At 37.1% G+C, this 26335-nt stretch overlaps 1 protein-coding gene across 3 annotated transcripts; it reads left to right on the top strand.

Moving 5' to 3' along the window:
• The first annotated feature begins 3052 nt into the window (after nt 1–3052).
• On the top strand, nt 3053–13908 carry LOC125241634. 3 transcript variants are annotated; one of them, XM_048150200.1, is made up of 4 exons: nt 3146–3204; nt 4337–4416; nt 6314–6616; nt 12986–13908. In XM_048150200.1, the coding sequence occupies exons 3-4, from the start codon at nt 6323–6325 to the stop codon at nt 13463–13465; spliced, it is 774 nt and encodes a 257-aa protein (XP_048006157.1). In that variant the 5' UTR covers nt 3146–3204; nt 4337–4416; nt 6314–6322; the 3' UTR covers nt 13466–13908. The 3 variants fall into 3 exon arrangements, with proteins under 3 accessions (XP_048006156.1, XP_048006157.1, XP_048006158.1); XM_048150199.1 differs by lacking the exon at nt 4337–4416 and having other exon boundaries at nt 3053–3204; XM_048150201.1 differs by lacking the exons at nt 3146–3204; nt 4337–4416 and adding an exon at nt 3626–3731.
• Nucleotides 13909–26335: the final 12427 nt, after the last annotated feature.

Genomic DNA, 26335 nt, shown 5'->3' with positions numbered 1-26335 from the left:
TACGCCTGCTTGAATATTGAATGCACGTGCTAAACTTACCTCTATTTTAGGAAAATTTTACTTATTGAATCCGAAAAAAAAGGCGTACCAATATTTGTGTATTTAACGTACAATTTATTTACCACCTACTGAATGGGGATGAACTAGAAGAGGCGATGGCATATTAAAGCCAGTGACAACCAACGACCCAGTGGCACCTGACTCCATAACTCAAAACTATATTTTGCCGATGCAAGACTGGGTGTGGGGTGCGATGCGGCTGCCGAAAAGCAGGAATTACCTGCTCCAGTGTCTGTGGTGTATGCTCGGGAGCATGCACTAACGGAGCTCCCATCGAAGTAGAGACGGAAGATAGTTAGGAATTTTATTTATGAATTTATCCCATCAAAGCAATACCGGGCGGTCGTGATTCTTGGCTCGTCAAGTCAGCTACAATGTGATCGGATCGCTGCGCGAGACAAACTGAGCGAGCGCTGCTGTAATGTCGTTCAACACCCCTGCTGGGGTGTGAGTAGCCCCTTCCGCGCTGGGCGCTGTGAGGGCTGTATCTGGTCGCGCCCCATCCTTGTGGGGCGGTCTTACGTCGACGTTTTGAGGACGACTGGGATGAGCGAGCGCCGGCCGCGCGGTGACTTATAAAGGGCTGCGCGCGCGCGCGGGGTAAGTGCGTTTTCACATTATCCGATCCGATATCGGAAGTAGGACCGATATCCCGTACATTTAAGGCGCCGTCTTGGATTTTTATCTTTGAATTCCGACATCCGATATCGGATCGGATAATGTGAAAACGCACTAAGGCGGGCTGCTAGTACCGGGCTTATTGAGGAGCGCTTATAGCTCATACTTTTACTACGCGCGTTGGTTTCTTTTTACGTTGCATTATAACACGTTTATGTGAAATAGTTTTTGAGTTAGAAGGGGGTCAAATGTGGCTCCAAACGGTTCGTGTAATATTACACACGGTGCTGCTTGCTACTTTTGTTACTTGAACCTGGCTTGACACGCTACCGCGTCTCTATAAGAATAAACGTATTGTTCATAAACAAATGAGTTTATTCCTTTATTGTCCATCTTTTCCCTTCCATATCTTATGAACGATTGGTCCCAGATAAAAAGTGTATAAGACTTTTTTGTAGAGAATTTTATGAAGATTACTTGTGTTTCAGAACATTTTTTGCTATGTGCCACAATTTAAGAGTTATTCGCGAAAAACTAAAAAAAGGGACCTTTACACCCCCCTCCACCCGTTAGCTCCTCCCCTACTCATCAGTACTTTGAGTATGTGGATTAGAACACCATTCCCTACAACTATGCCAAAATTCGCCTATACACGAATTATTTCCGCCGACGGACAGTTAAATGTCTTCGTTAGGCGTGCTAATATTATAAATGAGAAAGTGTGTGTGTCTGTTTGTTTGTCCGTCTTTTACGGCAAAACGGAGCGACGTATTGACGTGATTTTTTAAGTGAAGATAGTTGAAGGGATGCAAAGTGACAGGCCCCTTGTTCCTCGTAGATAACCAAGTTTGATAACTGGTTTTGTATGAGGAAAAATAATTCTTCTTAGCTAACTGGGTTATGAAATAAGTTTTTTTTTTTCGTAGAAAACCATAATTTTTTGCAGTTTTCTACGAAGAATATTTTTTCTTCTTTGCTTACCCGGTTATGAAATGAGATTTTTTTTCCTCATAGAAAACCATTATTGTATGCAGTTTTCTATCAAGACCTTTTCTTCTTCCTAATTTTTTTTTCCTCAAAGAAAACCATTATTGTACGCAGTTTTCTACGAAGATTTTTTCTTCTTAACTTACCCGAATATGAAAAGTGCAAAAAATAATGGTTTTCTACGAGGAAAAAAAACCCATTTCATAACCGGGTAAGCAAAGAAGAAAATATATTCTTCGTAGAAAACTGCAAAAAATAATGGTTTACTACGAAGAAAAAAAATCTTATTTCATAACCCAGGTAGCTAAGAAGAATTATTTTTCCTCATACAAAACTAGTTATCAAACTTGGTTATCTACGAGGAACAAGGGACATGGTCTACTTTTTATCTCTTTCTAACCCACTTCCCTAGAATGGGGGGTGGAAGTTTGTATGGAGCATTCCGCAATTTTCGAATTTGCGAAGCCGCGGACAACAGCTAGTTGTAGATATAAACAGGAAAAATTATTGTAGGTTTTTGTACAATATCCTCCGAATTATCTATTTCATCAACTATCGTCAATTGCTATTTGGTCAATCTAAAATTTCTATCTCAAAAAACAGCCAATATAAAGTTGACTACTGCATGTCATGTTAAACGTAGGTGCAATATCGTTTTAGGTTCTCGAGTAAGATGGACATAAACGTATTAGACTAAGTCTAGTTTGCAATGTTTGCATTAATAACTGTACCTTTAGGACGATAATGTATAAATACAAACATATAGGTACTAGTTAGATAGATTTCTTGTTGCGTGACGTGGGAATATGTCAACTTACTAATAAGAAATTTTAATATAACAAACTTTGGCGCTACGTGGTACTGCGAATTCGTAGACTCTCTTGCAAACAACTGAATAAATACTCAATCAAATTTCGCTTGAAATTACCTAAACATTTTATACTACTTAGATTCAATTATAAAAGCTAGGGTTTCTAAAGCTATTATTTCTGCTAAGTAGGTAACATTTATGGTACCTACTAAGAATTTACCCAGAGGGTAATCAGCTAATCAGATAAGTAGGTACATATCCATATCGTATATTTAGGTACATGTCTGATTACCCTCTGGGTTAATTTTTGCAACATTCATTTAAATACAGGAATATGTATTAATGGAAAAGACTCGATACTTGATATTCTAAACCTTTTTGTAAGATCTCTGTTGGTACATAGTGTTGAGTGGATATAAGTTATACTTGTAATTAAAACGTAGTCAACAAATACGTAAATTACGATATCAATAACGACGTCAACAATATTTGGCGTTCTTTCAAACGTCGCATCTAATTGACACAGTAATATATTTACTCCACGAAATCCGTGCTCGAGTTTAGTTTTCTTTTCTTTTCCGGCTAGGAAATCATTGTAAGCAAAAGTCATTACGTATATTTTAGCATGGCTCACAGTTAAACATAGTCACACCCACACCTCGCAGGCGCCGATCCCGTCGTGCGCGGCCCAGTCCCGTCCGCCGTCTCGTCGTCTTAACACGTTCCAGGTCAGTTCTTCTTTTCTTATTATTTTTCTTATCATATGTGTCTTCGTGATCGATTAGTGCATGATTTGTTTGGCGAAAGCGCTCATGTCGGTTTACCAACAGACGTTTCAATGCATAGCGATTTTTTTTATTATTTTGTCCTCATTATAGTGTTCTGTTGTGTTTACGTAAATCTTAAAAACAATCACATTTCTAAAACCACAGCCATCAGTTTATTCAGCATGTGTTTCAGATTAGTTATTTTTAACTGCGCCGTTCAACATTCACTGAGTGCACATCACAATACCTCGTCTCGGACAGACAAAAACCGGGTTTTCGTTACTAAAAATATACCCGTATCAAATGTTTGCGAAATCTATTTTGAAAATGTTCCACTGTTTGCACCGCCGGTTACAGTAGATCATTCATCTCCGACGATGATCGATCGCATTATTACGAATACGTATCGTTTTTAATTCAATATAATTTCACAGTAATTCATTGTTGACGCTGGCCTGTAGTTCAGTGTGCACATGTAGTAAATACTGGTAAGCTTTAAAAAAAAATTCATTGACGCTGAATATTTTCAATGACTTTCCGGCGGCTTCATGCCAAGAGTTGATTTTATCATGAGTTAATTGTGTAGGATTACGTCAAGTCAATAATCCTCGCAACAACCGTGCGCTACTGGATCGATGCTATTGATGCTCGCACGCAGTCCGATATTTGAAGATTTGCCTACTTATTGCAAGCAACACATGCATGTTATGTAAACGGCTTATGGAAGTATTTCATTGTTTTGATGACGAATGACATCAATGAAGCACAAATAGGTACAATGATTCAGATAGGTTTACTTGTTAAACAGTAAGAACATCAAATTACTGGATTATTTTTTAACCTCAGCATTTCGAAAATGTACATAAATTATTGATTGAAGAGAAATGTTAATATGCGCCGGCAACTGGTCGTGAAACGAGATTATACATTGTAATCAAATAGAAGTTTTATTTTCTAAATAGTAACAATATTTCTATCGTGGCTAGTTCATCTTTACTTATCAAAGTAGGATTTTTTTATACATGTATGTAACTTAAAAAAACGTTATTTATGTTTTTTTTCATCACATACACTATACAATTTTTTTTTGAAGGTGCACACTACTGACCAAACATATTGCAGTACCTACTTTGCTGCTAACTGCTCAACCTTAATAAACAACGACTTACAGAGGTATTTAAGTTTATTAATTTATGTCCGTTTCACAAGCAGTGTCCACTATTGGGGAAAACTCAGTTTTAGGATTATGTGAAAGCCAATTTCAATATTTCTGCATAACTCATCGAAAACATAACGTAGTAAACATAAACATGTTTGTCCCTTTGACGCACGGTGGAACCAACGCGTGCGCGTGGGCCGATTCCGATGCTCCTTGCGTCATTCGATTTATCTGCTGTCTAGGCTAGTGTCACTATTGTCACTAACGAAATTAAAATAGAAAACAACAATTTTGTGGATAAACAAACATTATCTTGAAAAAATCATTAAGGTACAGCAGGGCAAATATCGACTTACTAATCCATTTTCTCCATTATTACACTATGATTTTGAGTTCTACATGTATCCACTGAACACGCCTACCATATATAACCGATGGACACTCTATTTAATAATGTTTTACAATGTTTATTGTAAAACATAGAAAAAATGGACCAGTTACATTTGCCCCCCAGTCGAGATTTGTCCCACTGTACCTTACTTCTACTCCTATACTTCTTGGATTATTTTGTTTAATTAACATTATTGTTTTTACAATATGTAACGTACAGATCTTGTATGGTAACAATTATTAGGAACTTACTTAAGTCTAATGATATCTTTCTATGAGGAAGCATACTCAAAGGATAGCACATTTGCTGCCACGTAAACTCCGAACTTACATACAGCATACCTAGAAAAGAAATAGAAGTGAAAATTAACAGTAGTAGCAGCGACGTACAGCGTGATAAAATGTTAGTTGGTTTCCTCAATTGATGCATAAAACTGATAAAGACGGCACTAGCCCTCCTTTATGCCAACCGTTGAACTCCCCTCTATAATTAGGTAAACTAAATAGATAGTTCTAATTATAGAGATCTGTGTTCACGATTGTAAGATAAACAACATATTTCATTTGTCATCAACCAGGGCACTTGATTCGTTCCATGCCTCCACTTCACAGAGTAAATACCTAGGTATTCGCGTTGTAGTTACCCTCGATATTGCGTTCAGCTGCCCTTTTGTTTGTTCTGAAACCCCGTATGTAATGTAAAAGGCTGCAATTTTCGATCTATCTTAACCAGACTGAGCACCTAGCATGAGCAATACAAAGTTTTCTTGTTGATACTACAAATAACTCGCGCTCTTGATTAGATCAATTTACTAATTTCCGATTTAGGTCAAGATTGACTATTACTGCTTTATTCGATATCTAACCGCAACGAGCATGCCATTGTAGAAAGTAACATTTGACACTTTTTCAGTCAACGTGAACGAATTGGAACTAAAATAAAGAAACATTAAATAAATGTTATATACATAGAAAATGTGACCAAGGCCTCCAAGTGTTCCGAGCTGGAAATGTCATATAGGTACGGTCAGCCAAGAAAGTAGTTTACCACTTAATTTCCGACTCTATTTGAAACACAAAAGTGGTAAACCACTTTTTTGGCTAACTGTACTTGGAAATTTCGACCATTGGCTTCGTTTACCGATGGCCGAGTGGTTCAGGCATCCGTCCGGTAAACGGAGTACGCTGGTTCGATGCTAGCTCGGAACACTTTTGGAGGCCTTGGTCACTTTTTCTTTGTATGTGACATTTATTTAATGTTTATAACATAATAGTAGTGTGTAATTAAAAAATACAAGTTAAAATATTTTCTATGAAAATGATTTAATTTGTTTTTACGCCGTGACTCGCGTGGGCGACGGTCGCGCGATGGTCGCGCGACGGCGATGCAACGCATACGAAATCAAACCTTATCGATATGGAAGTAGACGATGCAATGAGACGCGACGGCGACGGTCGCGCGACCGTCGCCCACGCAAGATACGGCGTTAGAGTAAAATGAAGAATGTTTTGTTAATAAAGATCGCCACAATGAGCCGACTAGGTCGAACCCGGCGCACGCGCGTCTACGACTGCAACTATGACAAGGGCGAGAGCTACTACCGGCCGGTGCTGGACCGCCTGGACCACAAGCTCGCGCCGAGCGCCGGCGCCGGCGCCGCCGAGCACGACCGCGACCGCTTCCGAGCCGACGTCGAGTCGCGCATCAAGCACGCGCTCGACGTTGACGACGCCAGGGACGAGCTGTTCGACTCGAGGGGCGCGCGCGCCACGCGCGGCCGCCCGCTCTCCTCCGCTCTAGAAGAAGACGACCTGGCTGATGACGTAAGCATCTTTCTAATACGCTACTTGACCCTTTTTAAAAGTCTGTCTTATATGATTAAGTACTGTCCAATTAACCGAAATCAAATATTACCAATTTGAGGGTTTACTGTATATAGGTACGTACGGTACTCTAAAAAAGGCATCAATCCAAAATATGGTCGTAGGTACTTAATAACAGTCAATGAATTCGCAAGCGCTTTTCAAAATGCTAAAGGTCACAAATCAGTTCGTTATTTACCTTTGAAGTAAAATTCTCCTTTATGAATTTTATGATACATGATTTATTACTGATATTATTGAATTATTTGCCAAGAGTGGCACTGAAGCTTTAGTAGTTTCATGTGCTCTGCCTACCCCTTTATGGGATACAGGCGTGACTGTATGTATGTACCTATGTATGTATGTATTATTGAATTCCTGTATGGTTTTACAGAAGTTAATGGATTTCGGTTCATTTATTCACCGACATTTCCTCTTTTGTTAATATTTTAGTACCTAGGTATTTTATTTTATCTACGGCTTTTATACAGAATAATTAAAAATATCCAATCTCGTAAACGTATTAAAAATAAGCTATTATTTGTTTCAAGAGGTAGTAGAAACCCACTTATAGTTTATGCAACTGATCGATTCTGTCCCATGTTTTACAATGTTTGCAATATTAAATAGAGTGTCCACTAGTTAAATTTGAACATGTGGAACTCAACTAAATAGTTTAATAATGGAAAAAAATGCATCAGTTAGGTTTGCCACCCCAGTCGGGATTTGGCCCGCTGTACCTTACTAAAAATAAATATTATACTACACGTACATTATACTAGGATATCCTGTTCCATAATGGCATTAGTTGTTATGTACCTATGATTACCAGATTACTAAATACAGACTCACAACAATAGTCAAATAGTGCCAACTAATAATATGACATTCCAGCTATAATTAGGATATCCACTAATCGTCATGTACTTTGGCCCCGCACACGTGGGTTTATTTCTAGCTCGATACCTGTGACTAGGTCACTAATCATTCCTGGCCAATTTATGCAATGCGAATACGGTGGCTTGTACGGCTCGTGAGAATTCTATTAGGCTTTCGGTTTGCGGGTAAAATCGTACGTAATCGTAAAATGGTCACTGAATAGGCTACTTGACCCTTTTTTAAAGTTTGTCTTATATTATTATTTACTGTCCAATTAACCGAAAAAAAAATCACAATATTTATCATGACTTAAAAACAGCAAAAAATATTTTTACGTAATCAGGCAAAAACAACATCAGCCATGTCATCTATAGATTTTCTGTGAATGAAGTCATTCAGTGCGAAAACAACACTTTCTAACACTTTAAGTACGAGGCATAAAGGTCATTATGTCAGTGATTGATATGACATGAATTCTATGACGTCACATAACGGCCGACAGCGTTTTCGGTGGCCAAAATAAATAAAAAATACTCACATTTTTAAATTAAAAATACTTGGTCATCGTACACATTTAATATCAAAAATCATTAAATATTGGTTACTTATGTCAAATATTACAGAAGACAATCATTTCTTATGCCAAACTAGATATGAGTCTAGTAGCCTATTGTTCACAGATTACGATAGTACTCTTTATTATACTTATATTGTGATTAAATACGTTGTAGTCTGACACGCCCTAAAATCCGAAGGCTTTTCTGAAAGCTTATTCAAGTTAGTCACCGAGATATAAACATTGACGGTTATATATTTTTATATGTAAGTAATTAGGTACCTAACTAATATTCAACTCTGGTACTCGTATTATTGCTAGACTAGGTGTCCATTTTGCAAAATTAACAGCTTCAGTTACTTGTTAAATACCTTATTAGACTTAATTTGACAGCAAATCACTATTTAGAATAGTCCTGACAAAATACCGAAATCAGCCCTCGTATTTAATTTACTCGAGACGGGTTTATTGTTAATTTGTTACCAAGAAGGCAAGAATACGTCTACCAGTTTCTCTCTTTGATTAGGAGTTTTAGAAGTAAGATAGATATTCATCAGACTGACAAGGACAAATCATAATTTCTAGTATTTTAGTGACTCCGGGCGAAAGAGTAAAGATATTAATGATATTATTCATATCCTAATACGGCTACAACAATACATTATGAAATCACATGTATAAAATATTATTGTTAGTAAGTTATCGCGTGTTTGTTTATTATTTAGGATCATGAAATTTTTGGCACCACTTCAATTTTCCATATGTTATGCCAAAATCTTGTTACGTCGAAGCTACGTCAGTTTCTAATTAAAAGCTGTGAATCCCTACGAAGCTTGATGTCTCACATGCGACTGGACGAATAGCCAAATAGGAACAACCGGATATTTTGGAAATCTTGCCAAGAATTAATGCCGTATTACGAAGACTTTAATATAGATTCGTCAAATAACTCATGTTTACAAGGCCGTTACTAATACTATAATGAAAATGAAAAATGAAAATGAAAATAAATTTATTGGTTACAATATAAACGTGTTATACAAGACATGGTTGGTTGGTTATAATAACTATTGACACAGTCTAATAACAAATGGATGCTGGACCCACTTAGTAACCGAGTGTAAATATAATATACACATTGATTTCTAAACGGATTTTAAGCCATTTATCTTGTTATACTTTACAAATATACCCACATATTTTAGGGCATCAAGTCACGCTAGCGTCTTTAAAGCGCTATGGAAAATGGCGTGCTGCGTGTTTGTACCAACATTGCGTACGTACAGCAACCAATTTGAATCCTAGGCCATTGTAGAACCTTTTCACAGTAAACGTCGAACTGATTTCTTTGACAAATACAGCACGGTTTCAATAAGGCAGGGTTCTAGAGTGGTCTAGGATTTAAATTGGTTGACTATACGTTGCGTCAAGCAGCAGTCGTAATGAAATGACTAAACGTAAATGCTCGGAACATGCTCGTGTGGATTCTCTCGTGGTGAACAAACTTTCAACTCTCACCATCTTTGCTTTTTCCTAACGTCGTGGCTTGCGTGGGCGACGGTCGCACGATGGTCGCGCGACGGCGATGCGACGCATACGAAATCAAACCTTATCGATATGGAAGTAGACGATGCGATGAGACGCGACGGCGACGGTCGCGCGACGGTCTCGCGACCATCGCCCACGCAAGACACGGCGTAAATGTTGATCCAGCGTAGAGGTACTATCAGCTGCAAAAGTGCATGGAGAAATTATAAATGAATTAATTTATAAATTCGCTGTGCACTTTTGCGGCTGATAGTACATGAGGTTCCCATTCCATGAATAAATAATCTTTGAATTTAATCTAGATTGGACAAATCATATATGGAAAAGTAAAAGTTTTTCCCATCCCGGAATAATGGTGTTACGGACCTTTCGTAGGCGGTCACGGAGTCGAAGCTAATACGTAGAGTCCCTTTTGACAATGAAATGTCATTTTACGTGTATAAGTAGGCATTGTCATCTGAGTTTCTGACAAATAACCGCTATAATGAATCAGCATATTAGTCTGTAATTTACAGCCCTATGATCAGGTTTATTTATTTTTTGCACAGGTTACATACACCAACCATACATGAAAATCTAAAAATATTGAATAACGCACCAATACTATCCCGTTTGGGACGGATTGAGGTTAATCCCTGTAAATCCCTCTACGCAGAGTGTAGCACACAAAAAACAAACCTACGTTTATAAAAAAACGTTATACTTGCTAAATAGGTATCTTCGTCAATAAAAACAGTTATATAAATATGTGTACATACATATACGTATGTACTGTACACTGAAGTGTACAGTCAACCAATTAGAATCCTAGTAGCCACTCTAGAACCCTGTCATATTGACACCGTGCTTTATTTGCTGTAGAAGTCAGTTTGACTTACTGTGAAAGGGTTCTACAGTGGCCTAGGATTCAGATTGGTTGACTGTACGTACATCGTAGACGTCGTAGTTACATTGGTTACCTACTGTCGTAATTTAAAAACATTTGTAGGTACCGTGGATTATTATTTAGACTTAAAATATGGTATGGTATGAGTCATAAGTATTATTCACTTAAACAACAAATAATTAATAACGAATGAAACCAAAAGTAAGGAAGATGTAGGGAAGTCTTAAAATTAGGCATTCTTATAAACATACACACCGATATACATATATACTTTAAAGTAATTGATTAACTTTTGCCAAGTTCCCTCCCACAATACAAATGGAGTCCCTAACTAGAATTCTACATTCTATTGTACAGTAAATTTGAGCCCGTACCCGCCGCCCAACTTGAGAAACTTGCCCATTCTTAATGCGCTACTATCGTGTCACATTGTAAGTTTCAATCAATGACATGTGTTACAATAGACCCACTAAATATCACGAGTTTTCGATGCGTTGCGATGTGGTTGCGTGTAATGACAATTGTATGGAGATCGCCTGCCCCCAAACGGTATCTACCTACCAAGGACCATATAATACGGGACAGACAAAGCCCATACGAAAAAACGTACCCCTGAAATGTATGGGCTTAAAACTAGATGGCGCTGTTTCGCAGCCTGGCAATGGCCAAAATCATATTTTCCCCAAATATTTTTGCGTGTTTTTATTTTTTATAAGAACAACTGACATATTTCCTTTATTCTAATATCATGATATCACGTCAATACACAGTTTGAAAAAAAAAATTGTAGGCATTGTAGGCAAAAATTGTAGGGTGTAGGTAGTTATGATAGTATTTAATAGCTGGCGCTAAAAAATGAGGTACGATTCTTAGTATGGAGATTGTAAATCCTATGTAAATCATCCTTGTTACCTACTAAAACAAAAAAAGAGCGCAGTTTCCGTGATATTTACGCTACTGAGTAATATTCTAAACGTCAAAAGCTCATGGAAGACTGGAGAGTCCTACTTTCTACAAGATGCTCCACAAAACGTAAATAGATTTATCACCAACTGACTTCTTTAAGTTTTAATTAAATGTAACGGGTCGAATCGCGTTTCTATGATCGAGTCGCGTCAGCTATAAACCTTGATGCTACGAAAATCTATTTCTGAACTAGAGTAAACAAAGTTGCTGCAATTACGTACCGGCGAAACTATTTTATTTTATACAGTTTCACGTTAAGCAGCTATAAATAAGATTAACTTCATGTTTGTATAAGAGAAAATACAATTACAAGTTAACAACATAAATTTATAAATACCTACAATTAGTAGGCTTGTGTCGTTCACGAACTATGAACTGTTAGGAATAAAATCCCATCAATGACCGAAATGAACTGAATCTTTCCGTGTTCTGAGAATCGGTCTTTGCTCATTTAGTTCAGTATAGGATCGGCGAGCGCTAGCGGTTTGGATCGAGAACGAGTGTGTGACTGCGCCGACCGAGAGCGAGAGCTACCTAGCAGATCAACAAAAAAACGTCAAGTTTTCATAGTAAACTTCGGTTACTTACAACCTTCGGGCCCGGAATCTTACTATCTGTGGACTATTCGTATCATTTTGACACTATTCGGTCCCATGCGTTCTGATCTTTCGGACCACAGTGGTCGCTGGTCTGGCTGAACTAAATGAGCAAAAGACCTAAAAAAGCGAACTAGTTCGTGGGAGCGACTGAACGAGATCGGAGCGCTCCGATCAACGAACGAAACGGCACAAGCCTAACAATTAGTAATAAAGAAATACATACGTACAATAAAGAAAATACATTAGCTAAACTATAGATAGTGCCCAGAAGGCACTAAATTTGTGTTATTAAATATTGTTCTTTTGTAAGTTACTGTGTATAACCCGTTTTTCAATGCTCGCTCTACTCATACTATAGAATTCTCGATCAAACTTTACACGATCAGTTTCGTAGAAATATTTGCCATGATTGGGTGACCTAGAGCGAGCGGCTGACAATATTCTCGCCTTGCGTGGTTGTGCGGCTTTTATCCAAAATAGGGTCGTATTTTTTTATACATCAGTATTTAGACTATTTAGATATACCTTATACGTGACAAAAACATATCAGAAACATATCACGGATAGAATGAATGCGATACGTCGCAACAGAAAAAAAAACAGATAATTTGCTTTTATTAGTTGATAGAAAAATTCCACGTCACCTTTGGTGGCGAACATATGCGAGACAATACGTCGCCTATGTAGTTTGGACCGGAATGGGCAGCAGGTTTTATAAAAATTAATAATTCAACACAAAACAAATTATATAAATTGTAACTATCTAATTTTCAAAAGGCTGCATAAATTATATTGTCGGTTCTGTCCATGGCTCTGATAGTTTACAAAGACCACTTCCATATTTCAGTTGCCTAGAGAACAAACAAATTTAGATGAGACCTTTTATTTACTTTCAGATCACAGAATCACTTAAGAGAATCCGCGCCGGAAAGAAACAGTCTCGCTTCGCCGAGGACATCGACTTCGAAAACTCAGTATCAAATCTGGAAAACCGTATGAGGATCTCTGACAAAATTTTGGAGACAGTTGGAATCGGCCAGTCCGAGGTCAGCGGCGCGAGACGTGCCCTGCAAGAAAACGAGGAACGCACAGAGAAACGCATCGCTCGCAGACTGAACGAGGAGAACTCACTGACGAAGTGGACGGCTCTGAAGGACGACGAGAGCGCCGCCGCGCAGCGCGCGAAGGCGAGCCGGGCGCGCCTCTCAGACTTGGAAGACGAGATGTCGGAGCTGACAGAGCGCAGCGCGGCGCGTGAGAAGCGCGCGGCGCGCCTGCGCGCGCTCGTGGCCGACTCCGACGTCGCTGACTCCGCCGTGGCCGCCACCAAGATCACCATCAGGGAACAGAGGGAAAAGAAACAAGTCACTTTCTAAACGCTCCTAACAAATCTACTATCTGAGCCCTTAGTGTAAATTTAATTCGAGAATGATACGTTTCATCTTCGAATGAATTTGGTTAGATAGGCTGTGTTTCCAAAACCTCCGTAGGCGCGCTGTTCAAAATGCCATACAAAACGAGGGTTACCGATTCGTTTAAGCAAATTCACGTTTACGAATAAAATTTACGCTAAAGGTACTCTGTAATAACCTACTGTCGTTCTTAAATTTAAAAGTTTAGATTTATGTCGAGTATGTTAACACTGTATCATTTGGTTTGAGGTAGAGGGTTTGCTGGAAAGTACTCTCCTGCATTTTCATTTTGTACAATGGTGAGTTGATGTTAATTTTATACTCGTTGGATAGAAGAATAAAGCGCTACGTATTTCCCTGTTTATTTATGGTTTTGTAAGTAAATAAATACTTATTCGTTGTTGTGATTTGAGTTTATTTTATTTTTTGTTGTATGTAGAAGAGAAACTTTTTTTGCTTGGTATTAAATATACAAAAACGTGGACCTTTTAATCTATTCTCACCTAGATGAGAAACTAGAAGACCTTATTAGGAGCAAAACTTGCCAGGTTTCTTCACGATGTTTCTCTTGAAACTTGAAGCTACTAGTCAGTCTGTAATCTGAGTATCCTCCACGTTTAGCGTCTCGCGAGCGTAGCGTCTGGCCAACTGTATGGCAAAGCCTGACGCCGCGTCGGCGCGACGTCGACACGACATCGACACGGCGTCTCTTTACATACAGCTGGCACGACGCTGCGCTCGCGGGACGCTAGATGTGGGGGAACCGTAAGCTGAAGTTTGTAATATTAAAATAAAGGATCTATTATAGTATTTTATGCAACAGGCGTTTAAAGGAGGTCAAAAAAGACGAGTGGCGACATTGCGATACAAGTACGTAAAAAAGGAAGTTCGAAACGAGTGGCGATAAATAAAAACACGACCGAAGGAGTTTTTTAAATCGGCACGAGTTACGAATTTCCTTTTCGCACGTGTATCGTACGACGTTTTTCAGTACAGATGGCCCTCCGAAGTTTCGACCTGTCATATAATGAACCACTTCTCGCACTAATGCGTAAAAAAAGCACCATCTGTACTGAAAAATAGTTTGTCGGTTTCGGTCCGGATTAAACAAAGACCAACCAATAGAACGAATTTAATTGGCAATTGCACATTAATAGTTACCGATTTGACCTTCATCAAAATCATATTCAATATAAATTACGAAATATTGTTAAGTTTGTTTTTGTATTTTTGTTACCAGTCAAATCTGATTAAAATTAACAAATGGTAAATTTTTTAGATATTACCGTTGTTAAAATCATGAAACGCGCCAAAAATACCAATTCAATGAGGAGGCACACTCAAAGGTTATTCATATGTACTAGGATTTAATTATTGGGAGACAAATAACACAGCACGCACGTATATTTGAGACTGATTTATTTAAACCTTGTAGGTAGGTACACGAATCCTAACTACCCTTTATTCAATACATTACAGCTATGTTATGACAGATGGCGCCACCCTGTTGGTCCTAGCACTTGCATTGCACAGATAAAGAATTTCATACGTGACAGCGAGAAGATGATACGTTTTTTCTCTCACACATATGAATGACAGTGACATGCCTAGACACTTGCACAGGCGCCACCTGGCGGGATAAAATGACAGTGTGCCTCCTCAATGTAGTCTAACACATTGGAATTCTCTTCTGTCTCTTTATACGAGTATAAACATACGTGGAACAAAATAATATATTTCTTAGAGCCACTTGCACCACTGAAAATGGAGGGTCAGCCCACCATTTTATATGGAATTTGACAGATGACAGCCCTCTAACCCTCAGTTAAGTGGTTCGTGTCGTGCAAGAGAGCCTTATCCAAACAAAGGGTTAAATGTACAAGTTAAATGTACAAGTCCTTCAGAAATTACAGTCGTTTGATCTACATAGTATAGTTAACACGATAATATCTAATTTAAGTAATATTGCTGCCTGACACTAATATTACCAATAAAGATAATATAACAATTATAGAGAGCGAATTCGTTTATAAAGCGACCTGCTAGCCGAATGGCATTTCTGCGACGCGAAACGAAAACGAAACGCCGTGAAAAGTAGTCTGGCTCTGTCGCGCCAATACGCAAGAGCGATAGAGACAGATAGCTACGAAAGAGATATTATCGTGAGTGTGTCGTGAGCGTTTGTACATTCGGCTACGGTGCACACAGATATTACTACTACTTACCCTTACCACTTTTAGACCAAATTCTAGAACCATTTAGGTACTACGTCGCCCGACGTCTCCTTAAAGTGTTGTATTTCTAAAGTGTAGTCTTCTGATGAATCTGAAGTCTTAAGTTACTCGCTTTATTTCATGCTGGATCAAAACTCTGCATTAATAAATTAAAACACTTATGCCATCTGTCTCAGTTCACGAGAAAAAAGATGCGCGAAGATTAGCTATAAAAAGTACTGTGCGCAGACGCGTATTTATTTCTATTGGCTTCCGCTAGATGGCGATTAGTGTTAGAATGAAAAATAGCAATAGGGAGGCGTGTGACGTAGAACTCCTGAGTAGAGGACGCCGCTAGCACAACATGAGAATAGCGACAAATCCCTACTAAAAGTATTAAAACTAATACCAAGGACCATATAATATTGGACAGACAAAGCTCATACAAAACAGCGTACCTCTGAAATGTATGGGCCTTTTAGGCTTAAAACTAGATGGCTCTGTTTCGCAGCCTGGAAGTGACCAAAATCATATATTCCCGAAATATTTTTATGTTTTTATTTTTTATAAGAACAAGTGACATGCTTCTTTATTTTAATATCATAATACACATTTAGAAAAAAAAATTGTAGGCATCATCAGTGTAGTTATGATAGTATTTAATAGGTGGCGCTAAAAAAATTATGTACGATTCTTAGTATGGAGACTGTAAATCCTATATAAATTATCCTTGCTAAAACTTAAGAACAATAAGTAGTAAAATTGTATCCTATGTTATTAAATCGTTAGTACTACTGTTTAAAAAGACTAGTAGTAAGGCAGTAAGCTTATTTACAGCCTCATCCTTATTTTAATATGTAACCGTAGCCTAATTCCTAATTAAATCAGTGATGTCCTTAATTGTAATATTATTATAATATTTATTTGTAGGGTTTAATATCATAGGTAGTTTTAGTTTAGTTATAGTTTTATTTATAAGTTCATAATTAAGTTTTTTTATTTTTTTAGGGTTCCGTAGTCAACTAGGAACCCTTATAGTTTCGCCATGTCTGTCTGTCCGTCCGTCCGTCCGTCCGTCCGTCCGTCCGCGGATAATCTCAGTAACCGTTAGCACTAGAAAGCTGAAATTTGGTACCAATATGTATATGAATCACGCCGACAAAGTGCAAAAATAAAAAATGAAAAAAAATGATTTTTTAGGGTACCCCCCCTACATGTAAAGTGGGGGCTGATTTTTTTTTTCATTTCAACCCTAACGTGTGATATATTGTTGGATAGGTATTTAAAAATGAATAAGGGTTTGCTAAAATCGTTTTTTGATAATATTTATATTTTCGGGAATAATCGCTCCTAAAGGAAAAAAAGTGCGTCCCCCCCCTCTAACTTTTGAACCATATGTTTAAAGTAGTTTCAGTAGTTTAGTTATAGTTTTTTTTGTAGTAAAATTGTCTAGTTAAATTTGTTTGTAAGCAATAAATGCTTAAAATTCCATTGTAATTTAGGTATTCGTCAAATATAATTTCTAGGTACAGTCGTGTAAAAATATGTATCGAAAAAATCGTCTCATAAATATGGTACTACGCTCTTATTACACCGGACTGAGATGTTATGTGACATATTTTTGAGTATGAAGGAGATCGTACAAAAGTATAATCGAAAGCTACAAGACATTTTTTGTGGCGCCATCTATGTGTGGTGTAGTGTATGCGTGTTCTTAGGCGGTCGCATTTTAATGTACGAGTATGGGATGGTATGATCTCCTTATGTATAATCTATGGTAAGATGTGTACACCCATATTTTTACACTTGGTACCAATGGATCCGACATGTCAGTGTCGAAACTGGCGGTACTGTCGTATGGGTCTCGTATGTAACATCGCAGTTATCTCTAGAAGATTAGTTCGAACACGGCCTTTAATGCCAGAGAGTGACCTGTCGAAGTCAGTGCTACGACGCTACGCTCGTAGCCCTAGGCTTTACCACATTAGTATTTGCACAAGCGTAGCTAACTAGCGAAACCTATTATTATCAAACCAAAATATGAAATTTGGTTTTTCATTATAACTTTCTTTAAATATAACACTACTGAAAACATGTACCACATGCAAGTGCGCCCCGATTTTTAATGTAATAAAATATTAAGATACTATCTTCTGCCCGCGGCTTTGCTCGCATTAGAAAGAGACAAAAAGTAGCCTATGTCACTATCCATCCCTTCAACTATCTCTACTTAAAAAATCACATCAATTCGTCGCTCCATTTTGCCGTGAAAGACGGACAAACAAACAGACACAAACACACACAGATTAGTTAATACGTAATTTTTGACAACCCTAAATAGGCGAAAGTAATAGTGCCATGCATTGTTGAAAAAGGACAACACGATTCAATGCTGAACTGCTGTCAAACTTGTAGGAGGTATCCTTGCTGTACCTTAGTAAGTAAGTATCCTTACGTAACGTAGGTCGACCCATACTACGTTTTAAGGACTGCATAAAGCGTGACTTGGTTGCTTTCGGCATCGACTGTAACACGTGGGAGGACCTTGCATCAAACCGCAATGAGTGGAGAATATCGTCTCAAAAGGTAGAGAAACCCATGACAACACCTGGTTTCATGGCTTGGCCGTAAAGCGTGCAAAAAGACACAACCGCGATACTGTCTCCTCGGCGATTGGATCTCAATTTAAATGTAAGAAATGCGGACGTTCATGTCGCTCCCGGATAGGTCTTTATAGTCACGAGAGGGGTTGTCTCTCACATTCAGACGCTGTTTAAATCATCTGTCAATATGTACGAGGTGATTTTTTGCTATCGTTTCTTACTACTGTATTGACACTGTCTTCTTCAATCAAACTATAATCAAACTATGACGCCAATATTGATTCTGACATTATACTAGATTACGTTTTTCTCGAGGTATTCGTAATGTCATGTCATTGTCATTAAAGGTCAGAGTTGCCACATTTGCGCATCTATGTCCATAATACGATTCATTGTAGTAGGAAGATAAATATATCATATCATTTATTTGAACGAAAAGCCAACATTTAAACCCGTTAACGTTTAGATCATACTGAGCGACTTTTAGTATAGGACCAACCCCGAATTCCCAAAAAAAAATTGTCTAGTTTCTTATATTTTGGTCGAGTGAAGCTGAATTTTTCTATGGGAGCTTCAATATTTTTTTCGCGATTTCAGTCTTGGTCCCATAGCAGAAATTACTCAGTGTGATCTAAACATTAACGGGTTTACAGTTAGCTGATAATCCCTCAGGAAAGTAAGAAAGATGATGTATGAATGAAATAATTGTATGAAACATGAAAGTACGAGAAATGGTATAAATGAAACATAGCTAAAAAAAAGACCGACAATGTTGGAGGAGCACGTATTTAAAAAAAAATTAACGGGTTTAAGTGTTGGCTTTTCGTTCAGATACATGCTGTATATCATACTAGATCGAATTGGAAGTCGGTGTGTCGTAACAGGTCAAGATTTCACCGTCCCCTTTCCTCTCGGGGTTGTCGTAGTAACCAGTCACTGTAATATCAGAACTTCGTTTTCTTTCAACCCGCTTTTGCTAAGACTGAACCTTGAGCAGTCTCATAATGCGCTGCCTACCCGTTTTGAGAATACAGGCATTTATGTATGTGACACGTGTATTTATGTATGATTATTGTAAGAAGCGTGTGTAGTGGATTCCATACGGGCGAATAATGTATCCTGGCAGGCAATTATGGTCGCGCGATAAGTGATAAAATAGCAGGCCGTCCATATCGCACTTTTTGTAAGTGCAATAGGGACGGCCTGATATTTTATCGTCTATCGCGTGACCATGCTTTACGTGCTGGTCTCTGAATCGTATAGGATAATCATTTTGCTAAAAAGTGTTATTAATAATTAAGAGTGCGAGAGAATGTAATTACGCCGTCCAACTTAATTTGACATGACATTATACAGAGTGGGGCCTGTAACAAAGGCGAAGAATTGAACTCTAGGCTATTCTCCTTATACTGATCAACATTTGTTCGGCGACTTTTAAAAATAACTTGTATTTTGATTTTTATCACCCTTGAAAGTTTTTTCTAAGAGGTAATGTATTGCGAATTCTGTGTGAAAAAGTCTAAAGTGTGACAGACAACGTCATGTCAATGACAATGACAACAATAATGGCGTACATTGAAGCTAATATTTATTTTGTATGAAAAATTAAAAAATGTAAGACTTCATAATTTTTAAAAGTCACTGAACAAATGTTGATCAGTATAAGGAGAATAGCCTACAGTTCAATTCTTCGCCTTTGTTACAGGCCCCACTCTGTAAACGTCATGTCGTAAAATGACGATTGCGGTTAGAATTATTTTGTATGGAATACACACGTTGTATGTATTTGTCATGAAGTCCGTCAAAAATCCTCCAAATCGAGGTAAAGCGCCACGCGGTCAGTGCAAGGTCACCAAATGACTACCTAATTAGAGACGCAAAACGAGCGCAAATATCTACAGGCGGTTTAGAAAACGTTCTGGACGGTATACACGGAAAATGTTCTCGAGAACGGTACTATTCCACGCCTTTTTCACTTTGGGCGTAGACCTGTATACCCTCCAATTTTTGTGTGGCATTCTTGTAAATTATACAACTTTAATTATTCTCATTTGAGTCTATTGCCTTAATAACCCTATTGCTCATGTTTTTAAAATATACTGAATCTTCAGTAAATTAGTATTTTAGGTTTAAACCCTGGCCTTATTTCTAAGCGGACGAAACTCGATCTTCTTCAAGACTTAACTATTTATATCCTTCATATGCATTAGACCACGGCCGTTCTAACCCGCTGCGGGCGACTTGCTACGACCACCCTGTATTTGAAAATGTTCCAGAGTGGTTGTTCTCACCCGCGGCACGCAAACGGCGGGTGAGAACAATCACTCTCGCACATCTGCGAACACACCGTACTACGTACATACAGACGCCGCAGGCGATGGGACTCTGCCTGCCACAAGCGACGAGACTAATTTAGCAGACCAGACTAATTTACTTACCTGTTATTGGAATAAAATCATAGCTTCGTACACCTAAGCCTGTATGTATAAAAGGTTTTCAGTGAAAAGAGCATTTATCTTGTAAATCTAGTTGTGTTGAATACGTATTTCAGTATCTAATTAAGTTCAAAATATATCATATATCCTCGTGGGAACAGCTCGTTCCACTTGCAGCTTGGCAAATGATAGTAGAAATTATAGGGGCAAAACTGTTACCCTTTATTATCATACCTATATATGTATACCTACGTGGCACAACGGCACGTGCCTACAGTGTTGCCACTTATTAGTTTCTGTTTTTTTTTGCCAGACTGTAATCGTAATTTAATCAGACAAAAGTTTGTTTTCACAAAGCAATATATTGACAACTTTTTCACATTATATTTACGGCAGTATTCTGCGTTCGAAAACCATTAACCCTTTTTAGCAATCAGCTAAATACTCGATAACGAAGTTATTACGAAACCTTTTTCGACCAAAACGGCCATCACGGGTTTTTATGAAGATGACCGTCCTGTAGATTGGCATCGGCATTAGGTCACCCGCACAATGATTGAAGCCAAACTATTCGTCAATACAGCGCAACGTAGGTACATAGGTAAATCAATCAGTGGCGGGCCAAGGGTAATACAATGCCGCAAGTATGCACACTACTGTTTATTCAGCATGATCGGCACTGATTACCGCTGTTTCCGTGAATATCCTTCGATTTCTGGCATTTATAATCCAGTTAACAAAGTAGTTTCAAGTCCACTGGATGAAAATGATGACTGTCATTTTAAAGAGGCCTTTTAAAGATTTCAGATTAGTATGACCTAAAAATAGTGATGTGTCTTTTTGTATAGACGGAGAAAGGTGCCGAGTCTTTGGATAAAACCATCTATATAAATTGGACTGAAAATATATTTAAATTGATGCTTTTAAAAAATAGATTTAAATATATTCCACCATAAGACCACCAGACAATCGGCAATGCGGCATCGCTTCACGGTAAATATTCTGAAAATACGCACTAAGTAAGCGTTTCGCTTCAACATGTCTTTTGCGAACCGCCAAAGAGGTATCTCATAGGAAAGCGTGCTCCACCTTAGACCGCATCATCACATACCATTAGGTGTGATCGTGGTCAAACGTCTACCTATTCGAACTAAAAAAAAAATAGATTCTTAACACTAAATACTACAGTTCACTAGTTATTTATTCAGAATCATCTTGCTGCTAGAAAGGAGAACTGTTTTCTAGGTACGCTATTTTAAAGAATAAATTTACTTACCTAATAAGAAATTCGTTATACTTAACAGTTTCTTCAAGGTGGTTCGCCTTCAATATTTAGTCATCTCAGTGTCAAATATACGTTTTGATTTTCCAGTCAAATAAACACATTAAATCAAAAACCATAAACTCTAACGTCCGTTTCACTGCTAGGAAATTAAAGCAAATAAAAATAGATATCAATCAGCACTGGCGGGCAGATGGCACCCGTTGTTATTGTTTAGCCACGCTTATGCATTAGGAAACAGCTGTAAGAGTGTCGCTTATAATTATATGAGATTTTCCGCAGCAAAAGTGTCCTTGCACAATTAGTTTTAGGCAAAGAGGATCGAGTATTATAGAGAGTTACTGTCGAAGTAAAATGTGTAATCACAGTGCATAGATTGCCATCTCTTGACACAGGCTTAAAACTTTTGAACCTCAGTTTTGACAATTTGGCCCATATTCTTAGCTTGATATGTTTTAAAATGTCAAATATTAATATTAGCGCCATCTAGCTGAGCGTACCCCAAAGGTGTAATGCCATCTAGGCCACCGTACCTTTTCTGTATGGTACTGAGGTACGTTTTTTTCTTAGACTTTATCTGTCTATACGGAGTTATATATGTCTTTGGTTTTAGGTATGAACCACCACATAATATACAGGATGTATTTTGATACCGGGTCAGTAAGGGCAGGTATAAGATTCCGTGGTCCTACGCGCAAATTGTCTAAAGAGACCTTCCCTCGATTTCAAATTGATGAGAAATGCGATTAACAGATTTTGGAAAAAACATACAGGTGCGAGAAAAAGGGCATTTTTGACAAACTTTTTTTTTGACGCCAATCGATCCCATTCCTATCCCGAATCAAAAAATGGGAGCAAAAAATATTTTCCGGCTAGAAGTCATAAATCACGAAAAACTTTTCCCATACAATTTGTATAAATACCAATATCCGAAGCAATAGGGACATCGTAGCCCTACTTATACGTATACAGCGATTGTTAATATATATTATTAAATTGAAAACAGGTAACCAGGTAAACAGGTACCTACTTGTGACATGCATAATAAATGTGAATATTACAAGTTCATAGGTTGTAAATTTTGAATGGATTCTTAATCTGTGTAATGTTATTTTTTAACCATTGTGTAACCTGTTATCCAATGCCTGCATTGGATAACAGTCAGTGTAACATTCATGAAATCGGATTTGAAATGTTATATTAAAAATCATCAATCTGTGAAGGTAAGTTACTTTACAAACCTAGTTTTCTGTTATTATTTATTATTCTTACTAGTGCCGTACATATTGCACATTTTGTGACGAGGTATATTCACCATAGAAATAGCGGAGCTGTAGAGGTGCTCAAAACTATCTCAACACGACCTCCGATGCCGGGAAAATAAAGGCTTGGTCGGTTAGTGCGTTTTCACATTATCCGATCCGATATCGAATGCGGGACCGATATCCCATAATTCCCATATATTATATTTACGTCGCCATCTTAGATTTGTTCCTTTGAAATCCTTCCTATATCCGATATCGGATCGGATAATGTGAAAACGCACTTATTTTATTGGTGAGCGCCTTGGCCAATCCGATATATCTGCAGCGATAGCATGGTCGCTCGATAAACGATAAAACATCAGGCCGTCCCTATCGCAGTTACAGATAGTAGGACTGCCTGATGTTTTATCATTTATCGCGCGACCATGCTTGCCTACCTGATGGCGACTATAGTTAGGTACTTAAAATAGTATATGGTGCTGATTCTCACTCGGCTACACATGACTCAAATAGCAAAGTCTTTTATTTTTTAATTAAAACGCAATACTTTAATCATATGATATGAAGACGGAGAACTATTTTTAGTGAGACTAAATTTATACTACTTGCCCATAACCGTGCTAAGATCCAATCGTGGGTATATATAATTTGTTTACCTGGCAATGCTCAGATACCCTGCAGTCTTTAGTAGTACTATAAGCAATTTATATGTGCTGTTTTTAATTGGCAATGACCATCAATACATAATAAAGTATCTAACAAATGCAGATGCCTATACATATATCTCTACTAATACATCGCTATCATGCATATTTATCTATAAATTAATTTGGCAGCGTTGTCTGTAAAGATAAATTGGGCTAATTATTTATATAAATACCTTCATTCACAAATTGTTACCGCAACTAAGATGTCATTGAAATACTTACGCGCCTAATCGTCTGCCAACACGCAATTATCGCAAAAATTAATTCTACCTCAAATCCGGACCAATTTAAATTAATACGTGCATAGACAAACTTTCAACCAGTTCACTTTGTTTGTAAATTACAATATTAAAATAAAGATATCTGAGAGAAATCAAAAAAGGGGAATTTGTAGGACAATAATAGTTCTATAATAGTAATACATGATATGTTAATTCGTATATTTATTTATTACAAAACACAATCTTTCCAATGACGTTGGGCGGACGGGCGTCGCATACATAGCCTTGTAGTATAAAAGTAGTAAATAAATACTACAAATCCCAAACAAAACTGTTAACATATTTAACGATTTTACATAAAATGTAACACATAAAAAAAGTGGCGCCCTCATTTATTTTCTACCTACTATTTATTTTTATGTCCTATTGTACGCGTTTATATACAATCTGTTTTTATTGATTTCCGTTTCCTTAAAGGGACTTTTTGCGTGATACATTTAACTCTAAGAAACTAGTGCCGTAACTCTTATAGTGTTATCGAGTTATAAAAAGTATTAATTTAAAATGTACCACAACCTTTATTCCTTCATAATACTAAGTACATATTTATTTTGAAATGTACCGTCAGTTTGTTCTTAAGATTTTCTCACATTATCAATTAATTTATTATGTATGCAATGTTTTAACTAATTTAAACGATTTTAACAAAAAAATGATATACAAAGTGGTTTCTGTTAGAGCGTTTCCTTTATTCCATTTTTTTTTCTATTTTAGGTCAATTCAGATTTTTTAGAGCAGTTTTTATCTGAGTCCCAGATTTCAATACATTTTTGTTACTTTACTCTTTTGTTACTCCATACAAAGTATATGGTAAATAATAACACAATAGGAAAAAAATTGTATGGGACACCTTTTTTACCTATTAGCAATAAATGAGCTAGTGATTCTAAGCAGAAAAACAACATTTGTCAAAAAGATAACATTTAAAACATGTTGAATAAAATAAGACATAATATAAACTTAAATGAGTAGAGTCTGTTCGGAAAGTCGAGAGTCTTGGAATGTATTGGACCCCATACATTTCACGACTCTTCTCCTTCCGCAGATACATACTGTAATAGCATTTTCGTTAAATGGGTATGTCAACGTTTACTACTTCATGGCATTCTGTCAAAACGTAAATTGAAATAATTTAGTCAAGTATATTCCTTACATAACCTAATAGCTAATGTCGCATTATAATGTTTTACATAATATCTAAAAATATCATATGTCTTACAGATGCGAGGAAATTACACCACTTTGGCTCTTTTCCACGGATTTCTCAAAGAACATTAATAATTTTGTATCCATTACTAAGTAAATATGCTAAATGATTGATGCTCTTTTATAAGCAGTGTGGCGAATTTATGCAGAGAAAAGACCAATTAACTAATTAGTACCTACAATGTGTCTAAATATTAATATTAATGAAAATAATTTAATACTCAACTATATGTACAGTTCAATCAACCCTTACACCCTGACTGAGGTAATGTCTGTGTGTTTTATTAAATTCCAAATCATTTATTTGTTACACATTGGTACAGTCGAGTTCATAAATATGTGTACATTTTTCACCTTATTGCTACGAGTTAAGGTGAAGAAATGTAAAGATATTAATGAACTCTACTGTACAACAGTAGATCTTAAATATATAGAAAAGTATCACTACGCGTCGCCACATGGCATACAAATACAATATGGCTACAGAGAACATGTAGATTGCATTAATAAACTAAGTCTTAACAATTAGTCTAAAATTATATAGTAAAAAATATACACCCTGTTTTTATTGAATTCCGTTAACTTTAAGAGAAGATTCATTACATTAAATACAATTAATTTCTCTAAGAAACTAGCGTCTTAACTCTTACGATTATCGAGTTATTAAGAAAATAAAGATAATTACTGAGCACGTGTGACAGCCTTTACCAATTCCTAATGTTATTTGTTTTGACATGTATGTGCCGTCAATCACTTGACACTAACTTGAATGTTATTGTTAAGGGTCTCTCACACTAATAAATTAATTTATTATGTGTATAAAAATGATGAATTTTTTTTTG

This window comes from Leguminivora glycinivorella, chromosome Z (genome assembly GCF_023078275.1).
Source record: "Leguminivora glycinivorella isolate SPB_JAAS2020 chromosome Z, LegGlyc_1.1, whole genome shotgun sequence".
In the NCBI taxonomy this organism is placed as follows: Eukaryota; Metazoa; Arthropoda; class Insecta; order Lepidoptera; family Tortricidae; genus Leguminivora; species Leguminivora glycinivorella.
Note: the sequence above shows the minus strand (reverse complement) of the source record. Positions and strands in the feature narration are given on the sequence as shown.